Genomic DNA, 14,813 nt, shown 5'->3' on the forward strand with positions numbered 1-14,813 from the left:
GGGCAATGGAGAAGAGTCAAATCGATTGTGCACATTATGCTCACTGCAAGTTCGAGAGTCTGAGTACCACACACTACTAGAGTGCTCAGCTTTTGATCACATCCGAACTTGCTTCTCTCACATTTTCAGCCATAACTTAGACCTACACACTTTCCTCTCCCAGCCAAAGTGTGGGCTCTCCATTGCGACTCTCATCACTACAATTTTGGAGCATCGAGAGTCACTCATCAGCCATACACATACTACATTACATGTAACTTTGGTCCCATAGGTCATATTTGACCTCCGAGGACGATAATAAAATCTATCTATCTATCTATCTATCTATCTATCTCTCTCTCTCTCTCTCTCTCTCTCTCTCTCTCTCTCTCTCTCTCTCTCTCTCTCTCTCTCTCTCTCTCGATTCAAATCGCCACGGTATTAAGCTAAGACGCATTTTTCACGAACCAAAGGACTCCAAAGGGTTTTTGCACTGTTTTTCTCTATTTCGGGATGGAATTTCTCCTTTTCTCCTTGCTCTGAATTTTTCAATAGAAAAATTCACAAAATTACGATATTTTTTCCGGGTTTTTGCACTGTTTTTCTCTATTTCGGATGGAATTTCTCCTTTTCTCCTTGCTCTAGAGCGGTGAAAACGGCACGATATTAAACTGAGGCATTGTTCCCGCATGCTGTTCGACTTCAGGCCCTCTCTCTCTCTCTCTCTCTCTCTCTCTCTCTCTCTCTCTCTCTCTCTCTCTCTCTCTCTCTCTCTCTCTCTCTCTCTCTCTCTCTCTCTCTCTCTCTCTCGATTGAAACCGCCACGGTATTAAGCTAAGATGCATTTTTCACGAACCAAAAGACTCCAGGAAATTGAAACCGGCACGGTATTAAGCTGAGACGCATTTTAAGGACTCCCAACAGGACACGGGAGACTGCGTGACGCGATAGAGAGAGAGAGAGAGAGAGAGAGAGAGAGAGAGAGAGAGAGAGAGAGAGAGAGACAGAGAGAGAGAGAGAGAGAGAGGCTCGGACTCATCCCGTGCATAGTAGTCCTGGCAGTGTTCGAGAAAAATGTGTCTCAACTTACAATCGTGCCGTTTTCAATTTCCAAAATGCCGGTTGAGCGCAAGGGAAAAGGGAGAAATTTCGCCCCAAATTCCGCCCCCCAAACGTGAAAAAGTATCTTATTTTTTTTAAATTTCCTCTTGGAAAATTTAATGAAAGGAATTTTGTATGTTTGCAAACGCCGAGGCTTTAAATTTCCTCGTGGAAAATTTAATGAAAGGAATTTTGTATGTTTGCAAACGCAGAGGCTTTAAATTTCCTCTGGGAAAATTCAATGAAAGGAATTTTGTATGTTTGCAAACGTCGAGGCGGCTGGAAAATTCAATGAAAGGAATTTTGTATGTTTGCAAACGCAAAGGCGGCATGCCTGTTTTGCTCTCTTTCGCCTGCACTGTGCACGCACGTTCCAACTCTCTCTCTCTCTCTCTCTCTCTCTCTCTCTCTCTCTCCTCTACTGCAGCTGCGCAGTCGCCGTTTTGCTCAGCGCACACCAACCGGAGCCCGCCTGAGTGTTCGGGGGACGACATGTGGCAAGGGGGGGGAGCCGGAATCCCCTCCCCCATTCCGGGTTTTTGCACTGTTTTTCTCTATTTCGGATGGAATTTCTCCTTTTCTCCTTGCTTTGAAGCTGTCAAAATGGCACGATATTAAACTGAGGCATTGTTCCCGAATGCTGTCCGGCTTCAGGCCCTGAGCTCTCTCTCTCTCTCTCTCTCTCTCTCTCTCTCTCTCTCTCTCTCTCTCTCTCTCACACACACACACACACACACACACACACAGCCGTTTTTTGACCTAGCAGACAGCAGTTCACTCTTTTGACCATAACTTGCTCATCCGAACTCCGATTTAGGTGATCTATAGCCTCAATCGAAGAGCACGAAGCCCTCTACGCATTGATGTAAAGACATAATTTTTCTGTGTAATGGAAGGCTTTGCTGTAACAGAATCTCAGAACTGAAAAAACTGTCAAAACTTTGCGTTTTTGTTGCCGACTTGAAGGCAATGTCAGACAAAACTCGCAAGGGTGGAAAAGCCACACTCGCCATGGAGAATGATGCAAAATCTCCAAGGAATTTGGATGCTAATCCAACCACATCGTCTACAACAACGGAAGCAATGATCATGGCTTACTTGATCTCGTTACAAGAAACTGTCAACAAGCAAGGTGAAGAGTTGCGCGCACTTGCAATGGAGAATGGTACTTTAAGAGTTCTCGTTGTGGAGAATGAGCACCTCAAGAAGGTTCTTGAAATGCAAACAACGCGCTTGATGCATCTTGAGAATGAAGTTCAAGAATGTAAACGCTCTCTTGTGGACATGAATGTAGTGAAAGAGCGCTTGAGCAAAGTTGAGAGTGATCATGTATTGAAAGAGGAAACGATAGATACAATACGACATGATGTATGTGAGATGAGAAATGCATCCAAATCATGGGCTGATATATGTAAGGATAATGTGGTTTCTACATCTCCTATCACGCAAGCCGTTGTCCAAGCAAAGAATGTAGAGAATGTGGACACTCAAGAATTGCAAGAACGACAAAAACGCTCAAAGAACATCGTCATTCGTGGAATCAAGGAGGAAAGCATGGAAACACCCCAATCTCTTGCGGTTGCTATTGAAGAGTTTTTTGCTACACACTTTGGCATGTCAGGAATCATGGCTTATGGTGCACATCGAGTTGGAAAACAAGGAGTCCCTCGCTCGGGAGAAAGACCTATTGTATATACCATGGCTGATGAGGTAAAGAGAAAGATCATCCTTGACAATGGTTGGATCTACCTCAAAGGAACAGGTTGTAATGTATATGAGGATCGCACTCTTATGCAACAAAATGTACGTCGCAAAGCATACGAGGAAAGAAACAAGAAGGTTAAGGTATCATCTCAAGAAGAAAAGGCACTTGAGGAGGATGCAAGTCCACCCAACAAATAGGGACACATGATCTATGAGACCAACTCACGCTTGCGAATAAGCTTTTGGAATTGTAACGGGTATCCATGGAATGCGGGAATTGGCATTGATGAGCTTACCAATGACTCCGATGTGATACTTCTTGTCGAAACATGGGAGCATGATGTGCAACGAATTCTTGGATTTGACAAATACGATGTACATTCTTTGATGTGGGCCAAAAATGCAAAGCAACGAAGAGGCCAAGGAGGCATAGCATGTATGACCAAAAAGGGTTTGAAAGATGTTTCCATTGTCAAAGAAGATAAGTATAAACGCTACTTATGGCTGAAAATCAGCCCACCAAATGGTCAAGTCATGTTTGTGGCCGGCTGCTACATTCCTCACTATGACTCCAACTTTTATGCTCGCTTGAATATGGATAGAGATCAGCCCTTTGTTGAACTAGAGGAAGACATTGCTTATTACAAGGATCAAGGTGAAGTCATTGTTTTTGGAGACATGAATGCTCGCACAAATATGTTACAACACGACACACAACAAGTCGACATGCCACATGTATCAAGAAGAGTGGATGACTCATACATGTATAATCGAAGTTCTAATGATGCAAAAGAAGTGGATCACTATGGAAAGTCACTTCTACATATGTGCAATAGTACCGGAATGCTCATTGCAAATGGTGTATCTCTATGGCAAGGCACCAATGACTTTACATGTAGAAAGCACAATGGTGCTAGCGTGATTGACTATATGTTGTTCTCAGAAGCCACTCTAGAATGCATACAAAGCTTTACACTTGGTGAATGGAATCCGGAATCGGATCATAGGATGTTATGTATTGACCTCAAGTGTGGTAAGCGGCCCGAGCATGTAGCCTCCAATCATGATGTGAATCATTTGTACCTACGTCTAGACTTCAAACGAGCACTTATATATGCTGATATGGTGGACCAAATGTTAAGCATGATAGAGCATCAAGGGAGCCCAACATTAGAATGCAAGTGGAAAGTTTTCAAAGAAGTAATTTTCTCTTGTGCGAAGGAATGCTTTTCGGCGAAACACATGTCTTGCAAAAGGTCTAAGAAGGGTAGCACCAAGAAGAAATGGTTTGACATGGAATGTAGTCAAGCCCGAAAACACTTGCTAAGATTGGATGCAATCAAAGACAAGGAAGTTTACTTGGAATGTTCACACACATACAAAGCACTTGTTCAAAAGAAGAGGAGAAGGTGGGAAGTCGAAAAACAACTTCTTTTAGCACAAGAGAAAGCACATGCATGTGGCAAGTTTTGGCAAAATCTAAAAGGCAAGCGCGTTGAGAGCTTTGGTGACTTGACTCTTGAGGATATGTATATGCATTGTAAGAACCTCTATGAGCAACCCAATGTTGATAAGATGGAGGGTTGTAGCTCCCTTCCATTTATGTCTCCCTTCTTTACCATTGAAGATGTATGCCGCGCGCTTGAGAAACTTGCTACTCGCAAGGCAGGTGACCTTCAAGGTGTCAAGGCTGAAATGATTAAATGGACAAGCAAGAAAACACGATATTGGATATGCGATATGTTTAACCTTGCACTTCAGTATGGCATGCCTCATGATTGGAGTGCAAATTGGATCAAACCTTTGCACAAAGGAGGAGATGTAAACAATGTGAACAACTATCGCACTATAATGGTTGGTTCTTTGATGGCAAAGTTATTTGGATGTATCATGGAGATGAAGATAAGTGAATGGGCTGAAAAGAATGGCAAACGTGCGCTTGGCCAAGCAGGTTTTCGAAAGCATCATAGCACTATTGATCACCTTGTCACTCTTCGAGTTCTTATGGAAGCGTCTCGATTGAAAGGAAAAAAGTTGTATTGTTGCTTTGTGGATTTCAAGAAAGCTTTTGACATGGTACCGCGAGGAAATCTTTGGAGACGTATGCAAAGCCTTCAAGTGCCGAGAGAATTTATGCATGCAGTCTTTCGCATCTACCAAAAAGTGATATGTCGATTACGTATGGGAGATGGAATTTCAGAATTTTTTGCAAGCACTATTGGTGTCAAACAAGGATGCCCACTTTCCCCAACCCTCTTTGGGCTACTCATTGATGAATTGGAATACATGGTTCTTGATTTTATGCAGCAAGAAGGCATAGAAGAGGTTAAGATTGGAAATGCGGTGATCATGCTTTTGCTTTATGCCGATGATGTAGTGCTCTTGGCACATACCTTAGAAGATGCACAAAAGCTTATGAGTGTCTTGGAACGCTTTTGCCTACATAGCGGGCTGATCGTGAATGGATCCAAAACCAAGGTTATGCTTGTAAAGACCCTCAATGACGAAAATCCATGCATTGTATACAACAATGAGAAACTTGAAGTGGTAGATCACTTCAAGTACCTTGGCCTTGAGGTTCCATCCAATCATAAATGGAAGGATTGTGCAATGCGTCGCTTGGAAGCCGGAAAGAGGGCTTATTATGCATTTGAGAACATGTGCAATGCAGGAGAGATCAAGTGTTGGGCTCTCAAAAAGTACCTCTTTGACACATTGGTGACACCGGTGCTTCTTTATGGAGTGGAGGTGTGGGGTGGAAGCATCGGGAAGTCTACTTGGAAAGAGTTTGAGAATGTCCCAAAGCGTTTTCTCACCAACTTTCTCCAAGTCAAGACACAAACACCCTACATGCTCTTACTTCTTGAGTCCGGATCGCTTCCCATTGAGGTCTTGGGCATGGAAAGGGTTGTGGAGTACATGCGTAAGACACAACGTAGCCCTTTGCATCGACTTCCTAGAATCGCATATGAAGCAAGTCAAAAGGTTCAAAAGACATGCAAGAGCAAAATACTAAGTTCGGGGTGGATGCTTGATATCAAGAAATGGTTTGGAAGATGGGATGCATGTCACTTGGTCAAGGATGCGTCGATCGACTCCCAAGTTAATGAGGCCTTCTTACAACGCCAATGTATCATGGCTTGGGAGAAATCCGGAGGTTCTCGCTTCAGCCATTACACCACACACGTTGCCCCAAACTACAAATCTCTCTTCTTCTCGGAACGAGGTAACCGAACCCATTCCTACATCCTTGAGCCCATCCCGTTGAGTGCGATCCGCACCATTGCCTCCATTCGTCTTAGCTCCCATTCTCTACGCTGCGAGACAGGACGTTGGGGCACTGGCGAGGAGTGTCATCGACTTTGCACCTTATGCCCTCATCAAGTGCGAGAGAGTGAGTACCACACACTACTTGAGTGCTCAGCTTTTGACCACATTAGGTCCTCTTTTCCCCATATATTCAGCCATGAGCTCTCCCTACATACCTTCCTCTCCCAACCACGATGTGGACTCTCTATTGCTATGCTCATTTCAGCCATTTTTGAGCATCGAGAGTCACTTATGAACTCCACTCACACCACGTGACATGTTCATTTGGTCCCATAGGTCATATTTGACCTCCCAGGACGATAATAGAACTATCTATCTATCTATCTATCTCTCTCTCTCTCTCTCTCTCTCTCTCTCTCTCTCTCTCTCTCTCTCTCTCTCTCTCTCTCTCTCTCTCTATTTGAACTGCCACGGTATTAAGCTAAGACGCATTTTTCACGAACCAAAGGACTCCTGAATGCTGTCCGACTTCAGGCCCTGAGCCTCTCTCTCTCTCTCTCTCTCTCTCTCTCTCTCTCTCTCTCTCTCTCTCTCTCTCTCTCTCTCTCTCTATTGAAACCGCCACGGTATTAAGCTAAGACGCATTTTTCACGAACCAAAGGACTCCGAAGGGTTTTTGCACTGTTTTTCTCTATTTCGGGATGGAATTTCTCCTTTTCTCCTTGCTTTGAATTTTTCAATAGAAAATTTCACAAAATTACGATATTTTTCCGGGTTTTTGCACCGTTTTTCTCTATTTCGGATGGAATTTCTCCTTTTCTCCTTGCTCTGGAGCGGTGAAAACGACACGATATTAAACTAAGGCATTGTTCCTGAATGCTGTCCGACTTCAGGCCCTGAGCCTCTCTCTCTCTCTCTCTCTCTCTCTCTCTCTGTCTCTCTCTCTCTGTCTCAACTGCCACGGTATTAAGCTAAGACGCATTTTTCACGAACCAAAAGACTCCAGGAAATTGAAACCGGCACGGTATTAACCTAAGACGCATTTTAAGGACTCCCAACAGGACGCGGGAGACTACGTGACGTGACAGAGAGAGAGAGAGAGAGAGAGAGAGAGAGAGAGAGAGGCTCGGACTCGTCCCGTGCATAGTAGTCCTGGCAGTGTTCGAGAAAAATGTGTCAACTTAATATCGTGCCGTTTTCAATTTCCAAAATGCCGGTTGAGCGCAAGGGAAAAGGGAGAAATTTTGCCCCAAATTCCGCCCTCCAAACGTGAAAAAGTATCTTAATTTTTTTAAATTTCCTCTTGGAAAATTTAATGAAAGGAATTTTGTATGTTTGCAAACGCCGAGGCTTTAAATTTCCTCTTGGAAAATTCAATGAAAGGAATTTTGTATGTTTGCAAACACCGAGGCTTTAAATTTCCTCTTGGAAAATTCAATGAAAGGAATTTTGTATGTTTGCAAACGCAGAGGCGGCATGCCTTTTTTGCTCTCTTCCGCCTGCACTGTGCACGCACGTGCCAAGTCTCTCTCTCTCTCTCTCTCTCTCTCTCTCTCTCCTTCCTCTACTGTAGCTGCACAGTCGCCGTTTTGCTCAGCGCACACCAACCAGAGCCCGGCTGAGTGTTCAGGGGACGACATGTGGCAAGGGGGGGGGGGGGAGTCGGAATTCCCTCTCCCATTATCTATTAGTATAGATGAAAATATAAAGCATATAAATATTAGTGAAAGTTTAAGAATTGATCTTATTCTTGTATAAATATATCAATAAAACAAATTACACAATAAAAATGATGCATACTATTAAATGAAAGAAATCCATTACATCTTTATGATAGAAATATATATTGACAATGTCTAAACTTAATCCATAATAATAATACATGCACTAAAGTAACAAGGTGACATTTACATATCAAGACAAAAAGTTGAAAAAAAAATCATAGCTGCAAAAAAATTCTAAAGCTAATCCCTAATAATAATACATGCATTAAAGTAATAAGACGACATTTGTATAGCAAAACCAAAAGTTGAAAAAAATATCTTAGTGGTGAAAAAATTCTTCCATTTAAGGACAATTTATAGTTTTTTAGTTAAAAATTGTTTGTAAATGAAAAGATAATTTACAAGGAAAAAAGTATATTTCAAATCAAAAAGTTTACAAGAAAGTCATTAGATCCTTAAATGAAGAGACCCATTTATAAACTACAAAGATTTTTTAAAAAAAAAGTGAGCGTTAAATAAAAGAGCCAAATTACAATGATGAAAAGACACTTACATTATAAAAGAAAAATGTAACCTTTATAAAACTTATAAACTAAACAAAGATTTAAAAAAGAAAAAAGTAAAGTGAGCATTTAATAAAAGAAAACTGATGGAAAGACCCATTTACACTATAAAAATAAAATATAACCTTTATAAAACAAGGAAGTCAATTGAGCTTAAAAGAAGGGACCAAGTTACAATGATGGAAAGACCCATATACATTATAAAACAAGCCTAATTAGCATGTGTCGCCAATCCATGATTCATAATCAACGGTCCAAAAAGTACACCAATTCTCCACCTACTCTCCTATGGCATTCTCAAAGCCAAAAAGATCCATTTATTAGTTTAAATCTAATACAATATAATGCAAGAAAAGACATGCCATTATGTGAAATGAAAGGTAAAATAAAAAGATCTATTTACTATTGAAATAACATTTAAGGCAAATCTCAATCATCACTCATCACTGAAAACATTGAAAGTATACCTAACCCAACCAATGTTCGGGAAAATTGTGCCTCAACTTAGCCTTGAGTTGGCTGCAAAATCAAAGTAGCCGGTTGAGGGGAGGACAAGAAGGAGAAAATTCCGCTTAAAATGCATGAAAAATAGTGTAATTTTGCAAAAATACTGGCTAGAATTGTGAAATTTCCGGTTCACATTTTGTCTTGGAGGGTTTTTTGTATGTTTGTGAAAATGATTTTTTTCCCGAACACTAAACCCAACTCTCCTCTAAGGTTTTTTTAAGAAACTACACTGTTCTCAAATAGTTATTAGTTACCCTACCCTCGACCTACCAAATTCCAATGTTTTCAAGAAATGACCCTCGTTTCAAGCATGCTTGCCTTGCAATTCTGACTCTCGGCTCACTTTTCACGGGCCATTTTCAAAAGTTCATCTTGAAAAATGGGAACATCAATGCCCCCTTATAAGTTGGGACTGAGAGACCCTCACAAATACAAAGGCGCGCTTCCAAGTGTAGGCTAGTGTCTAATTATGGGAGGGGGGATGATGAGCGTATTCCAAGTGCAAGAGTCGCCACCATGGCTTCTGCTCATTTGTGGTTTCCTATCTATAGTAGCACTGCTTCTTATCACTACTAATAGATCTCCGAACAGAAACGCGTTCCCACCAGGCCCATTTGCGTGGCCTGTCATTGGTCACCTGCACCTGCTCACAGAGCTGCCTCACCAAGCTTTGCGGGACATGGCCCAGAAATACGGGCCCATTGTGGGGCTGCGCCTGGGCCAGCAGCTGGCCGTTGCCATCTCCAGCCCGGAGCTCGCCAAAGAGGTGCTTCACACACACGACAAGATCTTCGCAAATCGTCCCCCCGCCGAGTTCAACGAGCTTCTGCTGTATGGACAGAACAGCGACATCATCTTCAGTGCGCAGTGCCCGCAGTGGCGCAAGCAGAGGAAGATCTGCACAGTGGGCCTGTTTACAACCAAGCGCCTGCAGGAGCTGGAGTATGTCCGACAGCAGGAGGTGGCCAGGCTGCTACAGAGGCTGCAGGAGGAATCGGCAGGCGCAAGGCAGGCAGTGGACATTGGGCATTGCATGGGCGAGATGTCTAGCCACGTCATCATGCGGCTGCTGCAGTCGGAAGGCAGTGCGCATGCGGGGGCTGAGAGCCTGCACAAGCTGGTGAAGGAGCTGGAGCATGAGGTGAGCATCCCCACTTTGAGAGACCTCATTCCCACCCTCTCCCTCCTCGATTTCGCAAGAAAGCGCCGCATGCGACGTTTGCACGACCGCATCCATGCCGCCTTGGCCGAGGTGCTCGGCCACCGCAAGCAGAGCAATTCCTCCTATGATGATCTTCTGCAGTCTCTACTCACCAAAGAAGTGGATAATGCCAATGGCACTATGAAGAACTCCATTCAGGACACCCTCACCCCCAATGAAATCAACTGCATCCTACTGGTAACAGTTGCATCCTTTTACACTGTTCATCTTTTAAAAGTTTTTTGTTTGAAACAAAATTGGGGACACCTACTATGATTATAATATATAATATATAATGATGTTTCTTCTCTAGGACATGATAGCAGCTGGCATTCACACAACAACGCTTACCCTGGAGTGGACCATGGCTGAGCTCCTAAGAAACCCACACTGTCTAGACAGGCTGCACCGCGAGGTGGACGCTGCGTTTGGCACCACCGGCGAGAAAATGCAAAAGATCATCAGCGATGCAGACATTCCCAAGCTGAGCTACTTGAAGTGCGTAGTGAAAGAGGTGGCTAGGCTACACCCAGTGCTACCCATGCTGGTACCGAGAATCTCAACAGCAGAGTGCAAAATAAAGGGGTACACCATACCAGCAAGGACGATGATGTTTGTGAATGTGTGGGCCATCGGAAGAGATGAGCAGGTGTGGTCCAAAGCAGGGGAGTTCAGACCGGAGAGATTTGAAGAGGAGGCGCAAGAGGTGGACCTGAGAGGGCAACACTATGAGTTGCTGCCCTTTGGGTCCGGAAGGAGAATTTGCCTAGGCCTTCCATTAGCTCTATCCATCGTGGAGGTCACCCTCGCGAATCTCGTTTATCGCTTTGACTGGCAGCTCCCTCCCGGGGTTACCCCCTCCTCTGTCGACATGCTTGAGAAGGGTGGCATCAGCAACAATAAAGCCACCCCCACTTTGGCTATCCCTAAGCCTCGCAATTTAATGTAATGTACTATTGTAAAATGCAATGTAGTTTGTCATCGCTAAAACTTTTGCAGACTATGTTGCCGTAAGCTATGTTATAACTTTAAGAATCTCACGAGGACGTTCATATAATGGCTTGGAGATCCACAGCCATATGTTCCTCTTGCATGTGTGTATGTACAGACGCATCGTCTTTTCTCTTTGACCGGGGCAGGTGATCCTGATCCCAGCCATCGGACACTATCTCAGCACCTGGAGAAATAAGCTTACAGTGTCACAGAAACAGCCTGTGACCTACCAATCAAAGGCGCCACAGGTTGGCACTTGGAATGTCAGAATTCTATTGTGACTCTCTAGAATTGAGACAACTCAGCACCCGGAAAACACATAACCTTCTGACACATCAGCACAAGGCATAAAGTCAGCAAGACAGCTATGCAGCAGGCACATGTAAAAATACCCACTGCTACTACCATCACTACAAACATAGATACTATCAAACACTTGCCAATTGAAGATCTACATCAGCACACAATCACTGTAATAACAATAACAAGCCTTAAAAGAAACTCCAATTTCAAGACAAATAAACTACCAATACACTTCACAAAAAAGATCCATAGATACTAGTAACTGATATTAAAACTATTGTAAACTGGGTCCATGAGGAACACCCTGTCAACATCTACATCCAACACAATACAGCGTCCAACAACTCCACTATGCACACTATTTGTTGCCGGAGTTGAAAGGCAAGTTTTCCTTTCCCACGTACACGTTGACGACACAGTTTGACATATTATAGACAGGGAACACAAAAGTTGCATCTCGAGCGATGTGTCGACCACCCACACCAAGAGCTCGAGCAGATTCAGCTGGAAGATCATTTGGTAGATCCTCTTCAATGGGAAAGTCATCTCCGACCTTACAAGAAGCAAAACACATGTGAGGAGAACCTTTAAATTGACCACTCACTCCACAGTTCTCAACACTGACATTTTCTCGAGATTGAGTAGAGCCACAAGGTTCTCCACATACATGAGATTCACCACCTAGTTCGTATGCTGCCATAACACCCATCATCTTGTAACCACCAGAAACAAGCTTATCACTACCATTATTTGAACTCTCATAATGGAGCGGGATATAGTGATCACCATAAGAAGGGAGGAGCTACAATTCCATCAAGGATAGTATGAACCTTGTCAATGATTACAATGCTACGTTAGAGTAAGCAAATGTACAAATTTCTTTTAAATGAACAATGATTTTGGCTTAAAAGACTAATTCTCTCTTTTTATTGTGCACAAATTTAATTAGTATGCATACTTAGAATCATGTTTGTGATGACAACAAGCAACCTTCAATATTTTTGCAAAAATTCGAGAACTTTTCTTTCAAAACCTTTGGATAAGCCTTCAGCTTGCCAAATTCATCATAAGGTTGAGAAAGAATGTCTTGGGCTGCTGCCATTCTAACCTCACTAGACAAGTCATACTTGTCGGCTGAGTCACTCTCTTATGGCGCGTGACGAACATACCAACTTCAGGAGGCACTTGCCCAAGAATCATTCGGGTCACATGTGGTACATAGACTTTTGTTGCTGAAGTTCCCATTAATACTAGACCTTTCAATAATAGACTTGACAAAACCACTCAACACCTTCACTCATACCCAATTCTTGTTGTACCAAACCTGCATACAACACCATCACCACAACGGGCTGAAGGCTTTACACATCAACAACATAAACAATATCCTATCACAGACACACAACAAATTTCAGCACCCAACTATTTTTCTCAACGTACCTGCGTGCGAGGACTACATATAGGCTGCAATAAAACAAACATCAGATTTTTGTCTCCTCTAGAAGCGGCGGCATGTGGAGCATAAGTTGATCAAAAGTGTCCAACACATCTACATCTCGCACAATCACTACAAGCCGAACGTGCTCCGATTGATAATGCATTAAATCAACTTTATAATTCTTGCTTAGGCACTCCGAAAACTTGCAAACAAATTCATTTACGACACTAGCATAGCAACATACAATACATGCTAAGAAAATGCCATAGTCCCAAAAACCCACCGAACATATTGCCCAAGCTCGTCACTCCCACGACAAAACATAGTCCTCTCAAGCTTGCGCAACTCCAACCCACCGTGAACTGAAAAGTGTAGCACGCAAAAAAATGCAAATCACATTTGGCAACCTCTATTGTGATGCATACTAAAATCAACATCGTGCAAGATCTCTTGCTGCAAGCTGACACCTATTACAATTGCCATCTTTCTATCCTTGCATAAACCAGGAGCTACAACATTGCAACCATCACAGCATTTTGTGTTGTTTTGAAGATAGGAATCCTGACCATGTGAAACAAGACCTCACACATACCTGTTGCCGCTATTCGCAGATCTTGCTCATTCTTTATAATCCTCCCAAAACAACGAAAAAGACCCATTAGTGTATCAGAAGGGAATAAAGCACCACCTTGCTTACACACCACAAGAAAGAACTTGCTTAGCATGACATTCAGCTCACACAACTCAATCTTCTCCAGTAAAGTATCACAATCCACACCAGACACCTTCCTCCAGAAGTCAAACTTCTTTCTTGCCCACTTATCTTTTTGCTTTGTGGCTGTCTCCCCCAAAACCAAATGCGGTTGTCTCTCCCAAAACCAAAAGATCCTCCTGAAATCTGTCATCCACTTTCAAAAAACCTATATCTACATTCTTTCTTCCCTAATTCTCCACCCTCGATTCAACATTTGCTGGAATAGCTGGCACCCGCTTGTTGCACACCTCAGTCCCCGCTGAAACTCCCTTTCTACAAGTCTTAGAATCTGCAACATCAGTCATATATGTAATAGCAACACAGACAGACTTGCGAGCACACTCAAATAAGTTGAAATTGATCAGCAAAGTACGAAAGAAAGCCTATAACTAGTGTTCACAAAGCAACAAACCTTTCGAGGCAACACTTGTGCAATCTATCATAATCTCTACCTACCCCAACTGCTCTCTATTTTCTATGTACAATATGGAAAAAATAGAAAAAAAAAGCATGCAGGAAGTACAATAACATTGCGGCAATCATAGAAGTTGAGGGGCAGCTTAGCTCGGACCTTTGCGTAACACCACGTAGAGAAGGTAGATACTGAGGACGTATGGAGCAAGTAGGAGAGGCCTTGTGTTATTGGAATAGACAACCATCAGATGGGAAGGCCAGTAGGACACGATTCCAGTGCGGAAAATGCACAGAGTCTGCAAACTAATGAAGAAATACACTTGAACATACATCCTATCACGGTAAAGATCAGAAAAATACCTGCATCAGCCATATTTGTAGCAATACCAAGCTCCTCGGGAAGAAGACAGAAGGATGGCACCTCAAACATCTTGCGGCCTGGAAAACACAGAAGGTAAACCATGACCTGCAGCAGTTGAAGAAGCGCATCCAAAGATTCTAAACCTAGTGCATCACGTTAAAATAATGGTTCACACTCCCTGGACACTTGACGGCCGGGAAAGGTCGTTCAATGACCTTTCCCCCGTAATAACTTCTCCCACACAGCTCCCGGCCTCTGCGGGTCGCCACGTGGTCGCAGTTATTATGGGGGAAGGTTACTGGATGACCTTTCCCTACATACGTTCTCATTGCTCTATGATGCAAAAAATCAAGATGCAATGCTTGTAGAATCTGCACCGGCATAATCTTACTTACACTGCCGTTGGGCAAAGTTGCCCCGTATTTTTCTGCAAGATAGCCACAAGCCTGAAAAGCAATAACAAATGTCACCTGCTCTGGCTTCACACCACCTTTCTGCATC

The 14,813-nt window shown here is 43.1% G+C and overlaps 2 protein-coding genes across 2 annotated transcripts; one reads left to right on the forward strand and one right to left on the reverse strand.

The window, feature by feature from the left end:
• Positions 1 to 9,270: 9,270 nt before the first annotated feature.
• LOC147446996 (flavonoid 3'-monooxygenase CYP75B137-like) lies at positions 9,271 to 11,063 on the forward strand. Its single transcript, XM_086522903.1, has 2 exons — positions 9,271 to 10,247; positions 10,363 to 11,063. Exons 1-2 carry the CDS (start codon positions 9,318 to 9,320, stop codon positions 10,996 to 10,998), a joined length of 1,566 nt encoding a protein of 521 aa, XP_086379029.1. The 5' UTR covers positions 9,271 to 9,317; the 3' UTR covers positions 10,999 to 11,063.
• Positions 11,064 to 11,577: 514 nt separating this feature from the next.
• LOC147446997 (uncharacterized) lies at positions 11,578 to 14,528 on the reverse strand. Its single transcript, XM_086522904.1, has 11 exons — positions 14,312 to 14,528; positions 14,109 to 14,170; positions 13,786 to 13,826; positions 13,376 to 13,674; positions 13,067 to 13,145; positions 12,891 to 12,912; positions 12,786 to 12,809; positions 12,649 to 12,669; positions 12,132 to 12,147; positions 12,013 to 12,038; positions 11,578 to 11,898 (listed from the first exon to the last, which is right to left on the reverse strand). The coding sequence occupies exons 1-11, from the start codon at positions 14,412 to 14,414 to the stop codon at positions 11,704 to 11,706; spliced, it is 888 nt and encodes a 295-aa protein (XP_086379030.1). The 5' UTR covers positions 14,415 to 14,528; the 3' UTR covers positions 11,578 to 11,703.
• Positions 14,529 to 14,813: the final 285 nt, after the last annotated feature.

The sequence above is a fragment of the Adiantum capillus-veneris genome, chromosome 11, assembly GCF_014529385.1.
Source record: "Adiantum capillus-veneris isolate H3 chromosome 11, ASM1452938v2, whole genome shotgun sequence".
In the NCBI taxonomy this organism is placed as follows: domain Eukaryota; kingdom Viridiplantae; phylum Streptophyta; class Polypodiopsida; order Polypodiales; family Pteridaceae; genus Adiantum; species Adiantum capillus-veneris.